This window comes from Varanus komodoensis, unplaced genomic scaffold, assembly GCF_004798865.1.
Source record: "Varanus komodoensis strain SLA01 unplaced genomic scaffold, ASM479886v1 scaffold2, whole genome shotgun sequence".
Lineage (NCBI taxonomy): Eukaryota > Metazoa > Chordata > Lepidosauria > Squamata > Varanidae > Varanus > Varanus komodoensis.
This window is the reverse complement of record NW_025335568.1, coordinates 33,475,818-33,491,098: the sequence shown is the minus strand read 5'-3', so window position 1 is coordinate 33,491,098 and position 15,281 is coordinate 33,475,818. Positions and strand designations below refer to the sequence as shown.

Here is a 15,281-nt window from a genome sequence, read left to right as displayed (position 1 = left end):
CCTAGTTTTGTGCAATTTTTAAGATTAAACAAACAATTTAAAAATGTTGAAAGTGATGACCCAAGAGGCAGAATTGAAAAACACCTGCAGATACAGTAGGGGAAACAATGCATGCCAACAAAGCTTTCAAGTAGCGCTTTCGTTTCGGCACAGCATCCACATTAATTCCATAGCAGCTTTAAAAGCAGATGGTTGGAAACAAATCTGTGCTGTACAAGAACAACAGAAAAGCCTTGATTAAGCACACCAAGCATTCACAAAAATAAAACATCTATAGCTTACCTTATAGCTCTCTGCTCCCTGAATGATGTCTCCCATTGAAGAGGATAGCTGCTCTTTCTCAGATTGCAGCACCAGCAGCTCTTCTTTAAGCAACTGCACCTATGTACAAAGACAGACATAGTTGTATTAATTGAAGTCATTGGATCCAACAAATCTTCCATGAATTGAGCAGGAAGCACAGGATCTTTTCTGCCAAGTCTTTACCCCACCAACCTCACAAGCTGTTCCAGGCAGTTCCCTGATCTTGCAGAGCTAATTTTCACAGGCTGCAGGAAAATTAAGAGTTGATAGCACTCCTCTATTCCATGAGCAGAACTTGGATCATTGAATTTGGAATCCCATCCAATTAAAAAGGCATGTATCTCAAAAAATCCAAAAAACCTCACAACTGGAAATAAAACCACCAAATCCTGTAACTAAATGTCAATTTGAATAAAAAGATCAGATAGTGGAAATTCTCAGAGCCACGTAATCCTGATTAAGAAGTGGCCACTGGCTGCTGCTCTATGCCACTTTATTTACAATCCATGCAATGCATTCGGAATAGTCAAGGCAGCCACGTACTTCCATGCCATCCTAATCTTCCATCTCTGAAATGTGTCCTTCTAAGAGCAAATGAACAGATAAATTCTAAAATGCCATTTGTACTGGTTTCCAAACATGTGCTCACTGCAGCCTTCACCCTCCCAAGTTCACACAAAGAATCCATGTATTTCTAGTATCACTATGCAGAAAAACAAGGCACATGAAAGATGGCGTTTAGCAAAGTGCAGGGACTGAAACTAGAAGACTAAGTAGTTCTGGGCTCAAGGCCTGCTAGTCACCATAACCACCATCTTCTCAGTTTTACATGTATTAACAAGACAATGATCCAGATGTGAAGGAAAGAATATTAAGTGTCAGCAGCAACATGGTGCTGGCCCCTAACTCTAGAATTTGAGATAACTTTATCCTGAATAATGTTAAACAGGAGCAGAGAGAAAACAAAACCCCGTAGAACCTTAGCAGAAAAGTTCCAATCTGACAATTGTAGCTGAAAAGCTCTAGAACCATCTTGCTAGGAACAAATGGGGTAACATAAAAGCAGAAGACTTATGTGGTCCCTGAAACACATTATTCAAAGTAAATGGTACTAAATGCATCTGATGATTCCAGTCACCTCTTTCCTGCTAGAATCCAGTTCTTTCCTTAATTTCACAGCGACAGCTTTGATTTTATTTAATTTTTCTTCTTTCTCTTTCAGCTGCTTTTCCAGATCTCCTAAATGCACAAAGAAAAGCTACATAAAAATGTGAATGCAAAATATCTTTTTGCAAGAAGTGACATTTTTATGAATAAGTCTGTTTCGGTATTGATACTAATTGCCAGCTAAAGCTATTATATACAAACATGGGGTGATGTAAGTGTTACTGTTCTGTGTACTCATCTGTTTCAATGTGTGCTTTCAGTATGAAATTGCCTGACCCTGAAGGCATTTTTAGAAGTAAGTGTCCCAAGTTCAACAAGACTTCCTCCCTTCTTTGAAGCTGGGGCAGCTTTTTCATTTCCCCAACTGGCTTCAATGGGATGGAAAAGAACTACATCAGCTCTAGGATTTCATGCTTTGGATAATATCCCCTCCCCATTTTTAAAATTATCATTATTACATTGCATATATATTCCTCCTTTTTATCTCTTGTCAAGGCAGTTTACATAGCTCCATTTTATCCTCAACTTAACAAACTTGTTAAGCTAAGATTGAACATCTGGCCCAGTGAACTTCAGAGCCAAGTGAGGACTAGAACCTGGATCTCCCAAATCCCCACTCCAACACTCTAACCAGCACCCTACTCTCTCAAACAGTAGAATATTGTCTGTAATTCTATTCAGCTATGGAGAAGTCCCAGGAACATAAGAGGGGAGGTGTGGAGTACTACAGCCCTTTTAGTATCCCATAACAATAATGCCACATTATGAGAAGACAAAACTCCCTGGAGAAGAACATCATGCTAGGGAAAGTTGCAGAAGAAGAAAAGACCAAATATGAGGTAGCTTGATTCCATCAGGGAAGCCAAGGACTTGAATTTGGAAGAACTGGGCAGGGATGTCAAGGATAGGTCATTTTGGAGGGCTTTCATTTGTAGACTTGGAGATGACTTGAAGGCACATAAGGACAAAGCAACAATTCACTATTCTTACATATTCTCCATACTGCAGCCCTAATGCTAGAAACCAGACCTATAACATATCTCATGGAAATACCGTTTTATTGCCAAAGAAAAATAACAAAAGACTTAAGAAGAATTACCGATTTTCTGGGTCTCTGATGATTGCTGGTCACTGCTTGTGGAAGGTTCCTCCACAGAACCCTGCATTGTAAAGAAAATGTATGAGAAAGGCTGCTTTGGACTATCCCTGTTTAAAGATCTTGTGGGATGGGCCAGGCAGGGTTTTCACACACTAAAATCCTCCTGGAAGTGCTTCCTAGTCTCTCCAACACTAGAACAACCACATGGATGGTTGCTACTGCTGGTTGGTGTGGAAGTGGGCAGGCTGGTGGTGGGGGAGGGGGAGGGGAAGAACTCACAGAGGCAGAGAAAGGGCTTCTATTGTGATGGGGCCTTGAGCTTGATCCATAAGAAAGTATGCCTAGTATGAACAACACTGCCTTGTGGCCTCTGCTATTTGCTTCTATATGACAAGGAAAAGCAAATAGAACTATGAAAATGGGAGGAAAAGTCAAGTGGGAATGATGCCAACATCTAAAAAGGCATGCATTTTAAAATTTTATTTACGAAGGATGTTTCTAGAAGGACATTTTCAGAAAGCATAAAAAACATGCTAACAAGGTTCTTCTTGATCGGGCAGCTCTACAAACATTAAATTCTAATATTTTGCTCCATTGTGCTATCATTTCTTAAATGCCTCAAAATGAAGACTACCATAAATAATGAAGACCTCTAACTCATACACATCTCCAGAAAGTCAGGGGAGAAAAACATGAAAGCATGTTTTTCTAATGAAAATATTAAGAACTGTTTTAATTTTTGCCATTTAAAGTACCTTAGGCACAATCATTATGATGATTATTTACTGAATTTTATATAAGAAAAGCTAAACTAACAACTACATGCTATATATTTATTCTTAACAATTATTTTTTCAGAATAAAAATCCAACCTCTCATCCAGGTTCTAGTTCTATAACTACATATTTGAAGATTAAGGGGAACTTGTATTTTTACACAATATTGATTTGCTGAAGTGGAAAAAAGCCAAATCACTCAGGTCCTCTTACAAACAGCAGATAAGGTAAACCTGTTCATGAGCTGTTCTTCACTGTTCCCTATTCTTGTCTAAATTTTTTCTACAAAATATTGAGGAATTTTGGAATATTTGAATGTATCAGTAATAAAAAGCCTAACCTTTAGCAAAGAAAGCTTAGCTTGAACATCTCTCAGTTCAGTTTCTTTTTGCTCCAAAATTAAGTTTAGATTTTTCCGCTCTTGTTCCAATTTTTCTTCGTGTTCTTTTATTTTGTTTTCATGCTGTGCAAGTTGCTCAGAAAGATCTTGAAGCTGAGATAAAAGATCTTGGTTCTCATTCCTGACTTTTTCACTGGTGTGTTTCAACTCCTGGATATCTAGCTGGAGGGCTTCTTTTTCAGACAAAGCTCCTTCCAACTCCTCTCTTAAAAGTTGTTTTTCTTTCTCATAATCATCCAACAGAGATCGGAGTTCCATGTACCGAGCTGCACTTTCTTCCTGGAGCCTCAGCATCTCTTGTTGTAGAAAAGCATTTTCATCCTTCTGCAAGGTCAGACTTTGTTCCTCTTGCTTCATTTTAGCCAACAATTCATTGGCAGCTTGCAATATACCAACAACATCGTAGTCTTCCTTTACATCTGGGTATCTGGAGCCCAACTTCTCAAGGAGGCCACAGAGCTGACTGTTCACAACTGATTTGAAGGCCTTCTCCTCATCAAGTAATTTACTTAAGTGCTTGTTTTCATCACAGGCTTTTTGCAGTTCCATTTCTAAGTTATCTGCTTTCTCTTTAGAAATGAGCCAGTCCTCCTTTTCACATCCAATGCTTTCTAGTTCCTTACCTGCACTGTCTCTTTCATCCTTTAGTTTCTTATTTTCACCATGCAGACTCTCTACTTGAGACAACAGACAGACTTTATCTTGCTGAAGAGCTTCGATTTGTTGTTCAGCTTCCCGCAGCTTTTGCTGGTCGTTTTCTTTTTCCAATGAAGCACCTTTGAGTTTCTCCATTAATGCCTCTACCTGTCGCTCTAATTCATGGTTGCAAGAGGTAAGAGTGTCAGCCTGTTGTTGAAGTCCCATAACTGTTGCTTGCTCCACTTTGCATTTTTCTTGAAGGTGTTCTATTTTCTCAGCAGAGTACTTCATTTCAGTAAGGTTGCTATTATTCTGTGAGGAAAGCTCACTCATTTTCTCTTCCAGGTCTTTGATTGTAGCCTCTCTTTGTTGAAGGGAATTAGTAAGTTCCTCATTCTCCTCCTGAAGTGCTCCAACTTTATGTCTCAGTTCCTCCACTTCTTCTCTTTTGGAGGAGAGCTCTTCTACCTCTTTCCGAAGACAATTTACTGTCTCAGTGAGAACATCCTTTTCATTGAAAGCAATTCTAAGTTTTTTCTGCAGTTCATCTACATCAGAAGCCTGCTGCTGCTTCATAGATGCAAATTCTCGGCTAATTTTCCCAGCTGATTCCCCCAATTCAGTTTGTAATGTTTCCAGTGTTTCTCGTAGGCTCTCATAACTAGCAATAGCATCTTCTTTCTCTTGAATATGCCTTTGACATTCTTCCTTAAGATCTTGTATTTCAAGTACTAGTGATTGATTTTCACTCTCCGAATGTAACATTACTGTTTGTTTAAACTCACTCATTTCATTCTTATGCTTTTCTACCAGGTCTTGAATTTCTCTACCCTTAATTTTTACAGTATTCTCATGTTGTTCTCTTGCTGCCTTAAGCTCTGATTTTAGTTTTTCAATTAAGCAGCAGTGATCCTCTTTGGCAAGCTGCAGTTCATTAATTTTAAACTCCAAATCTTCCCTCTCATGAAAGTATTCATCCTTTGCGAGCTGGATTTCCACTTCAAGTTTCATCTTAACATTATTCATATATGTTAATTCATCTCGTAGTATACTGTGTTGAGATTCCAGTTCTTTCAAAGCATTTTCTAAGTGTCTGGCTTTTTCTGCCATTTCTGACTCCAATGATACATTTCTAATCTCTATTTGGTTTTCATCAACTTTAGTCAAAGTCTGCCTTATGCACTCCAGTTCATGTTCATACCTCCCTTTAGAAGCATTCAATTCATCCTGCATGCCCTTCTCTTTCGCCTGGTATTGCTCTATTAAGTCCTGCTTTAGCTGATCTACCTTGCTTTGCTCTTCTTCATGAACTTTAGCAGAGGCTTCCAGCTGACGTATCAACTCTGATATTTCCTCTTGGTGAGTAGCCTTCAGTTTGCCCAGTTCTTCATTTAATGCATCAATTTCATTTTGATAACACTGACACTTATTTTCAATAACAGCTTGCAGTTTGGCAATTTCCTCCTTCTTCCCCGTATTGGAAGTTTCCAATTGTTCCTTCAGGTTACAGATCTGCTCCTCATAGATGGTCTTTGCTTGATGAATTTCTTCCTGTAGTCTTTTAGTATCTTCATGCCTTTTACAATAACATTCAAGTTGTTCTGCAAGTTGCTCTTGTTTCTTCTGTTCTGCATGCAATGCCTTCTGCAGGGTAGCTACAATTTCCTCATGTTTGGACTGTGCTGTTACTGTTTCTTGTTTAAGACTTTCAATTTCTTTCTGATGGTCAGTGCTCAACTGTGCAAATTTCTTTTGCAATTCTTCTTCCTTAGCAAGAGCAGCCTAATGATAAAAGTTATAAATAGGTGTTGATTAAATCTACTGTTAAAACATTTGTAAGTATTTATTAACATAAACCCCATCTGGCATAGGTAACAACCAAGGAATGGAGAAGACAGAATAATACAAACATGTATATGAGATCTGCACAGCTTTGTCACCAACATCTGGCTTCTCATCCCAACCAATACCTATTTCTTCTTCAGTTAAGAGCAAAACACACATTTGATCTATTACAACATGATTTCTAAAATGGGCAAAGAAACAACAAACACAAATGCATGAGACTTTCACTCAGCATTCCTAAGAGCCAGCTCAGCTGCTTCCCAATTTATTCCTTGCATGAAGCTGAGCGTTCTTTCTGAAAACAAAATACACTTCAGGGGTTTCTCTAAGATAGTAAAATGAGAGGGCAGAACACAGCAGACCACATATGAAAGCCAGCAGGAATATTTACAGTTTGGAATTGTTTTAATCTTCTAACCTTTCTGCATTGCCTAAATCCATCTGTTGGGAATAACACTTGTGGACTTGTGGCATCATATCTATGCATTAGCACAAACCTGTACTATCTCCCAAAAAGTCTGCAACAGAAAGCTGCTGCAGGATTATGTGTTCAAGACTACAAAGCTCAACTGAAGTAGGTTTATTTTTATGCCCTGTATCTACTAAATATTGCACTACCACAAAATTCATTCCTATCTGCCATCAGGGGAAAGGGCAGTCCACGATGCTTGTGACCTTTGAGTAGAAGACAAATGGACTAAAAGGAAGAAAGAGATTTTGGTGACATAAATGCATTTAAGGAAGCAGAATTAGATCAAACCTTTTCTATTTACTACACTTTAAAGTACCTCTGTCTCTTGTTGCAGTTTCACACTTTCTTTTTTCAGAGCTAGACACTGCTGCTGGATTTCGGCTTTTTCCAGAAGAACTCCATCCAACCTCTCTGTGAGAGCCTAATTTTGAGAAGTGTGAAGAGAGGAGAAAGTCACTCACTTCACTGCAAGAAAAGAAAATGTACAAGAGGGTGGCTATTCCCAACTGAAAGTTATTCGATATTTTGTTTCCCATGCTATCAAAAGCATTGCAGTCATACTCACTTGGCTTAGTTATTGCCCACTTCAGGTGTGTTTTGGGTCAGAATCATAGGCATGACCCTCAGGCTTAATATTTATATTACATCCATATATAGTCACTCCAGTGTTACATACTAAAATGTATTTCTCAATAAGTAATCCTTAATACGACAGCTTTAATGTTAGAAGTCGACTGGCAGTATTGCTATAAAATAATTGAATAGCAGAGTTGGAAGGGGCAGAGGGCCTTGAGTCCAACCCTCTACTCAGTGCAGGACACCAAGTTAAACCATCCCTCTCAGAGGGCTGTCCAATTGCATCCTGAATGCCTCTGGTGTGGAACAGCCCACAGCCTCCCAAGGTATTTGGTTCCATTGTCGTACTGTTCTAACAGCCAGGGAATTTTTCCTGATATCTAACCAGAATCTGGCTTTCTGTAAGATGAGCCTGTTATTCTCCATCACTCTGGGATGACTGAGAAGAGATCCTGACCTTCCCCTTTGTGACAGCCCTTCCAGTACTTGCAGAGTGCTATCATATCTCCACTCAGTCTTCTCTTCTCCAGGCTAAACATGCCCATTTCTTTTTAATCTCTCCTCATAGTGCTTTGTTTCTAGTCCTTGTTGCCTTTCTCTGAACCCTTTCCAGCTTGTCTGTGTCTTTCTTAAACTGTGATGCCCAGAACTGGACACAGTACTCCAGATGTGGCATAACCAAAGCAGGACTTGGTGCAGGACTTGGCGTTGTCCCTGCTGAATTTCATTCCCAACCCAGTGCACCAAACTCTCAAGATCACCTTGAACCTTGTTTCTCTCTTCCAGGGTATTAGCTATACCATCCAGTTTTGTGTCACTGGCAAGTCTGATAAGTGTTTCATGCACTTCCTCATCCAAATCATTAATAAAGATGTTGAAGAGTGCTGGGCCCAGGACTGAACCCTATGGCATCCCTCTTGTTACCTCCCCACAGTTTGAGAAGGTGCCATTGATGAGCAGTCTTTGAGTCCGATTCCATAGCCAAGTGTGTAGCCACCTGATAGTTGTTCCATCTAGTCCACTTTTAGCTAGTATGCTAATCAGGAGATCATAAGCCAAAAGCTTTGCTGAATTCAAGATAAATTATACCCACAGCACTGCCACCATCCCTCAGGGAGGTTACCCAATCAAAAATGAAATCAGATTAGTCTGGCAGGATTTGTTCTTGAGAAATCCATGTTGCCTTCGAGTAATCACTGCATTGTTTTCAAGGTATTTGCAGACTGCCTGATTGCTCCAGAATTTTTCCAAGGATTGGTGTCAGACAGACTTGTCTGTGATTTGCAGGTGGTTCTTTTTTCTTTCTTGAAGACAGGGACAACATTATCCCTTCTCCATTTATCTGGCACTTCCCCTGTCTATGGTTCTAGAAGTCTGATTGAGGTGGAGTGGTAGTGGTAACACCAGTATTACCACCAAGCCTGGAAAACCTACTAAAAACACATCCCATAGGCCCCTTGCTTACAGATTTGGCTAAGTCAGTTAGGCTAAGTAAGCATCCATTTACCTAAGTCTTAATCAATAAGCTTTAAGCCTGCTGTATATTAATCTAAATAAGCCAAAGGGACAAGATCAAACAATGAATTATTAAGATTGTTATGCAGATCTTGTTATCATTTGCTGAACCTATTTATATGTCACAACAGTTCACCATGAGTTAATTTACCTGTGGAGGCTGGTGCATTATTTGGGGCCTCCAGGAGCCTGCTTTGCCATGGCTTGTCATGTTATGTGAGGCAGCAGGGACTGTTTGAGGGTTGGGCAATAGCTTGTTTTAGGGTTATTTAAGGGTTGCCCAATTTGCAAACAACCCAATGCCTGGGCTTGCATGACACAGCAAACCAGGTACCCACAAGTGCCATTTGAAATTGTACACATGGGAACCCAGCAGAACACAACAGCTGCTGCCATTAAATTAAGCCATTGTGGCCTGGTGTGCTATGCGACCCAGGCTGCGTCTGAACGCAATGCTAAATTATAGATTAGCATTATGTAAGTTTGTGCACAACTCCCTCTCCCTTTTCATCTGGCACAGCCTAGAGGAGAAAATAGGAAGCTTTTGTTTCAGTTGTAACTCACGGCAGTTTAGCATTCTGCCCAAGCCCTGAATTATGTTTAATCTTAATTATGGTTTACTGAAACAAATCACAATTTAGGGTTTGGTCATAAAAATGATCTATTGTTATTTGAAAGTGGAAATGAATGTAGTCATGCTGGAATGAGTGGAGTAGAAATGCATCAACTCAAGGCCTACGCATACAATGGGGAAAAAAAAAACATTTCAATGTTACAACCTAACCAAATTATTGAATTTAAAATAGACAATAGATTCCCACATTCTTGATGTTACTTCTGAACATGACAACAACCTTCTGTATCAGGCCCAAGAATATCAGTAAACAGTAAATAATATGCAATTATTTTTTGAAGAGCATGTGTAGCAAATTACCTATTCTTACACGAAGCATCCTGTGTGAGATAAAACTCTCTACACAGCTAATTTTCAATGACCAGAATGTCAGTATTTCTATTCCCAGGTAAATGAACTGTGATACAGCTTGGGAAAGAAGGGTGAGGTGTATGACACAAGCAAACAATGAGCTTTTGAGGCATGTACAATATGTTATGCATGCATACCTGAATAATGTCATCAGTTCCCCCAGCAGCAGATTTTGATTTCTGCTCTTTGATCTCCTTCTCCAGTTCTAGGAAAAAAAGGGCATTTTTCTCTAAATAAGGATAATTAATATATTCAAGACATTTCATCTACTTTCCAACTTTCTACAAATCCAATGTTCATTCTGTGCAATTAATTCATCCATTATTATTAACAGGAACATTTGCAAGTCAGCAAGACATTTCCCCCTATTCCCAAAGGATCTTTTCTCATGATTTGTCTCATTTATTGCAATTGATGGGCCTCCCCACTATTTTTTCCTCCCCGCATCCTATTATGCTGCTTTCAAATAAATTACAATCAATTTCAGCAGGGTACCTGCATTTCTTGATTTCAGTTTCTGCATAAGCATCGTTTGCTTCTTTGCAAATTTGATAAGATCTTCTCTGGGCAATGTATCCAGCTGCAAAATTCATAAATTATTGTTCTAAATTGCAGTTAACAGTAACTGAACTTCAGCATGACAAATAACTTTTATGACTTTAACCTTTAGCCAGTAGTCTGCAAGTAGAAGCCCATCCACTTCTATAGTGTTTGTACCTGGAAGGAATACCCTGAAATGACTGCACTTTACAAAGCACCAAGCAAATATCTGGTTCGATATAGAAGCTTACTCTGTTTTGTCCCAGCCAGACCTGCAGCTGGAGCAAGACTTACACGCGAACAGTTAACGGACATAGGAGCTTAGCCTGAAAATATTACAGGCCCCTGTAACTGTTCCATTCTGCTGTTGGAATGCTATCTCCAGTGACAATTATGGTCCTTTAAAGCTTGGAGAATCAGCTTGTATATCCCTACATGTACTGATCTACTACCAAAAAAGCACTTCTGTCCAGCTAAGGGAAAGGAATTGTTGCTTGCCTTTCTATTGCCTGGATTACAGCATAATTTCTAAATGAATTTGCAGTTTTATCTCACATTATTCCAAAAAGATTCAATATATAACTATGATGAAAGGATTCAGGCATACAGAAACTATTAAGCTTGCCAGACTTGATAAAGCATGGGAGGAGGTTGAAACGGAAGAGCTGAATGCTGTAAAAACTACATTTCCATTTAACAAGATTGTTGCAGGAATGAGCAATAAGAAAATAAAAAGCCAACTGTTTGAACTAGATAGAACCAATTATATTCTAGACAGTAGGTTGGTACTTTTGTTTCCAGTATCAGCTGCCAACTGTACTTGCCAAATAAACTCTTCATCCATCCAAACATGACTTTTAAATGACTGTAATGACTTCGCTTTCTGCAAATAAAGCAAAGCCAACACTTTCATTTGAAAATGAGTCACTTTATGATAGCACCCTACAAACAGGAAGATCTATTTGCTTATTTGTTATTACCATTTTATTTTGCAAGGAAACCTTACCTTTGACTTGCCTGTTCCAGTTGTGGAAGGAGAAGCTGCCATTTCCTGACCACCATCTTGTGGCTACAGCAGAAATAAAGTTAGGTATAAAAGCATGTCATATTAGAATGAATTTATTCTTTCTTTCTCCAGTCCTACACCACCTTTCACCCCAAAGGCTACACAAGGCAGCTTACAACCATAAATGTATCACTTGAAACAATGACTGGCTTTGCATGACATGACAAGCAACCGTTGATTGTTTTCAATTATTGTTGCATTGGGCAAACCTAGCTGTAGTGATTTCCCATTGTGACTTATGGTTGAGACCCATAAGAAACAACAGTTTGCTCTAAGCTGTCTCCCTACCGTGACTGCTAACTGTGTTGTCCCAACTTGGACAACACAACTCAAAACAAGTGAGCCACTTGTCAGGAGCAACCATTGCCAAGTGGCTAACCAAAGATGTGGCCAACAGTTACTCCAGTTTGGCACAGCTGTCACAGGCATCCCCTGCAGCCTGTTCCCCAAAGACTCTACAGTAGGAGGCAGGAGATCACAATCAGCTGGATGGCACAGCTCCATTCTTGGAGCAACCGTGACTGGGAATAAGTTGTTCAGGCAGGAGATGGGAATGCTTCAAGAACATCCCTGTCAATGGCATACCCTCCTGGATCCCACCCTAAGCAGCTTAGGGTATGAGAATATGCCAAGAAGCTCATGCTTACCTCATTGGCACACACCTGAGCTTATCCTGAACATGAGTGGAGAGAGGGGGCCCAGGTTCAGCTGAGTTACGCTGAGGGCAGAACATCCCCACCCAACTCAGCCCTCCTCTCTGCTCACGCTGGAGTGACCTCTCCCAAGCAGAAGCGGGGAAAGGGGGAGCACTGAGAAGGTAGCACCTCATTTATTCCAGGCCCCACTTATACAGCTCCTGCTGTGGAGAAAGCCACTCAAACAAGAGTGGAGAATGTGATGTCAGGTAGGCAACTCTTGGTGCATCTCCAGTTAGCCCAGGCCCATCTTCCCCTGCTCCCACTCAAAAGAAAGCTGCTCAGGCTGAGCAATGCTGCCCACAACTGGACGAGGAGGAGTGCCTGATCAGCATCCTCATCCTCCCTGCTGCACTTAAAGGGTGTGAGTCCTATTTGTGCAGCAGAGAGCATCTGAGAGCTACAGCAAGACAATCTGCTCACGATCATGACTATCAAAGGGAGGAGCCTCATTCCTCTCTACAGTGAGGAACATGGCACATTCTTCCCTAGGAAGAATGAGAGGAAGGCGACAAAGCAATTACCATGTTTGGCTCTTTGTGGCTGCCCACGATGGATTGCCATTATATGTGAACCTGCCCAACGTCATCATTAAAACAGCTAAGGTAGCAATTTTATGCCCCCTACACACTGTCTGAGGAGCTGTAGGATAGAGGAGGTTCCATCTGACAAGGTCAGAGACAGCACTCTGAACTAAGAAGGGGTAGTTGGAGATCCAACACCCACCCCTCATGGAAAAAAGTGCCTTCTGAGGCCATGAAATCAATCTTGGGAGAGGGTAAAAAGAGGGCATTCTTGTGAGCAGAATTGGGGAGAGCGAGAGAGAGTGGGACACAAGCTGTCCTGAGCCTCTCCCAGCCACCTTCTCTCTCCCATCAAAAAGCCCTTCCAGCTAAAGAACAGAAAAAAAAAGAAAAGAAAATTACTGGATAGGAGGATAGAGAGATAAGAATTGTCTTCACTGTTCCTCCTGCATGGTTGGAAACCCCCAAGTTCAGGGGTTTCTGATTATCAAGAGTGCAATTGATGGGACTATGCCCTAATGTAGCAATTGATTAAAAATAGCATTATCAGCTTCAAATATATTCAAATGATTCTTTATTCCCAGAGTGTCAATACTGTAATTTCCCCCCTCCTTCTTTCAAGCAGAACCAAACAATAGCCTTCCACTTTTATTAATGCAAGCCACTCATGCTAGAAGTACAAGTATATTACAGAAGTCAACAACAAAGGCAACAAACAAACATTAGAATACTGGCTATTAAGGAAGTGTTACCTATTGGTAGGAAATCCCCCTCCTTCCTTCCAAGCTCAAGTTACACACACAAGAGGATTCTAAGGTGAATCCTCTTGCCTCAGGGCCAATCACTTGCAGTACTTGACATTTCTCAGCAGTTATCCTCTTTAGCTAACCTAGACACTGAGATCAGTGATGACTGATCCACCTTCCTCCTCATTACCAGGTTCATTTTGCCTTCCCATGGAGTCTGAAACTGAATGACTCCCAACTATTGCCTGGATTATCTTTGGATCCGCTGGCCTTGGCATCCCAGCTACAGATTCCAACCTCTCCTACTCTTCTAAGTCAGAATCTATTCCCACATTCCTAGAAGGCTCTTTTGCAGGAGAAATGTGCCCCTTTTCTACATAAAGCCTGGTGGAGTAATAATGTATCTGCACCACAATACTAGCTTATGTTTATTCAAAAGCATTCAATATTGCTTATTAGCAGGTAAGTGTACACAGAACTGTAGTCTTGTAATATCTGTTTATCCAGAATTAAGTACCACTATGTTTAATGGGCTTCCCCATAAAAGTGAGTTTGGAAGAGGATTAGCTTACTTTACATTAATCTTTATAGCATGGGCTGCAGACATCACACTTGAGAGGTCTATTGTGGGTGTGTGTGCATGTATGTGTGTGTGCATTTTTGTAGTAGGAGCCTCAAGTCCAACAATGTGAACAAAGTGCAAAATGCTGACTGGGCAACATGCCTTTAGAACTATGGAACAAGGTGCTTTGGAGAAAATATTTAGGACAAGAATTTGCTCTAACAGAACTGCATTCTTAATCCTGTCACACAAAAATTTACGTGTAGCTTTCTTCATTTCCACCAACTCATTCAGAAGGTGGAGAGGCTTTTGTTTTTGTTCTGAGAATCATAAACCTTGCTGATCTTCTGCAATTCACCCAGAGATCTATTAATAGAGTCTGACTGGCATTCTAACCTACCACTGCTTTACAGTGCAGTGGAAATCCAAAGTGGTTCATGAACCACAAGTCATCATCTCAATAATTCTACACTCCATATTGAAATCTGGGGGCAGAGAACCTGGGAGTTAATAACTTACCTGAAACAAGGTAAAAATGCAATTACGGCCTTTTAATCACACGCTCTTAACCCTACCTGCTTTCACCCAGAGGGGGAAACGTTACTTGATTTCTTCTCATAATCAGGCTGCTGATAAAGCCAAAGTAACACAGCCCAGGAACTGCTAATAACCCTAAAAGTACTACACTGAGGGAATTCAGCCTGATGAGCAATGCACTCTTCAGAAGGAAACCCGACTGAATTCAGCGGGGAAAAGGACTGCCCGGTTTGTGGACACGTGGAAATAAGGACGAGTTCGGAAAGACTGGGCTATTGCTTCAGCAGATCCGGCTAGCCCTCCGAACCAGCAGGCGCCTGTGGGGGCTACTCACAAACGGCCTGGGGGAAAGTGACCGGGACAAACCAAGTCACAGAGCCCCGACAACAAAGGGGTTCGCTTTCCACTTGGCAGCCCTGCGCCCGCATCGCCCGCTTCCCCTCGAGGGTCCCCTCCCGGTTACCTCCATGGCGGAGCCGAGTCCTGCCGAGAGGCGAGGGGAAGCGAGGCTCCCGCAGCGCCTCAGCCTACGCTCTCGCTCCGGCGCCGCTTCCGCCTTCGTCACCGGCCCTCCGCGCGCTTGCCACTGACGTCAACGAAGCCAGGCCGAGCGCCGCCGAAGCGGATCTTCTCGGGCCCGCCGGTCGCGTTGCCATGGCAACGCGTGCGGTGACGGGGCTCGAGAGTCTTCTGTTCCTGGAGGCTCCGACTCTGCCTCCCCCCTCCCCTTTCCGGCCGCCACTCGGACCACGCCCCCTTCCCTACGTAGAGGCTGGAGGCGGGACTTGGCGGAGGCGAGCCTTGCCTTCGTGCAAGCCTTCGGGGCGCCGGTTC

The 15,281-nt window shown here is 41.5% G+C and overlaps 1 protein-coding gene across 2 annotated transcripts in view; it reads right to left on the bottom strand.

Annotated features, from left to right (window-relative positions):
• GCC2 (GRIP and coiled-coil domain containing 2) overlaps positions 1-15,075 on the bottom strand; it is a 31,914-nt gene extending 16,839 nt beyond the window's left edge. The window contains exons 1-9 of one of the 2 annotated variants that reach the window (XM_044429339.1): positions 14,911-15,075; positions 11,324-11,386; positions 10,273-10,357; positions 9,915-9,982; positions 7,018-7,122; positions 3,686-6,166; positions 2,570-2,630; positions 1,442-1,542; positions 283-381 (exon numbers count right to left, since the gene is read on the bottom strand). In XM_044429339.1, coding sequence (XP_044285274.1) covers positions 283-381; positions 1,442-1,542; positions 2,570-2,630; positions 3,686-6,166; positions 7,018-7,122; positions 9,915-9,982; positions 10,273-10,357; positions 11,324-11,386; positions 14,911-14,916 — 3,069 coding nt within the window. In that variant the 5' untranslated portion in view covers positions 14,917-15,075. The remainder of the gene's footprint in view (positions 1-282; positions 382-1,441; positions 1,543-2,569; positions 2,631-3,685; positions 6,167-7,017; positions 7,123-9,914; positions 9,983-10,272; positions 10,358-11,323; positions 11,387-14,910) is intronic. The other variant, XM_044429338.1, reaches the window with a different exon arrangement.
• Positions 15,076-15,281: the final 206 nt, after the last annotated feature.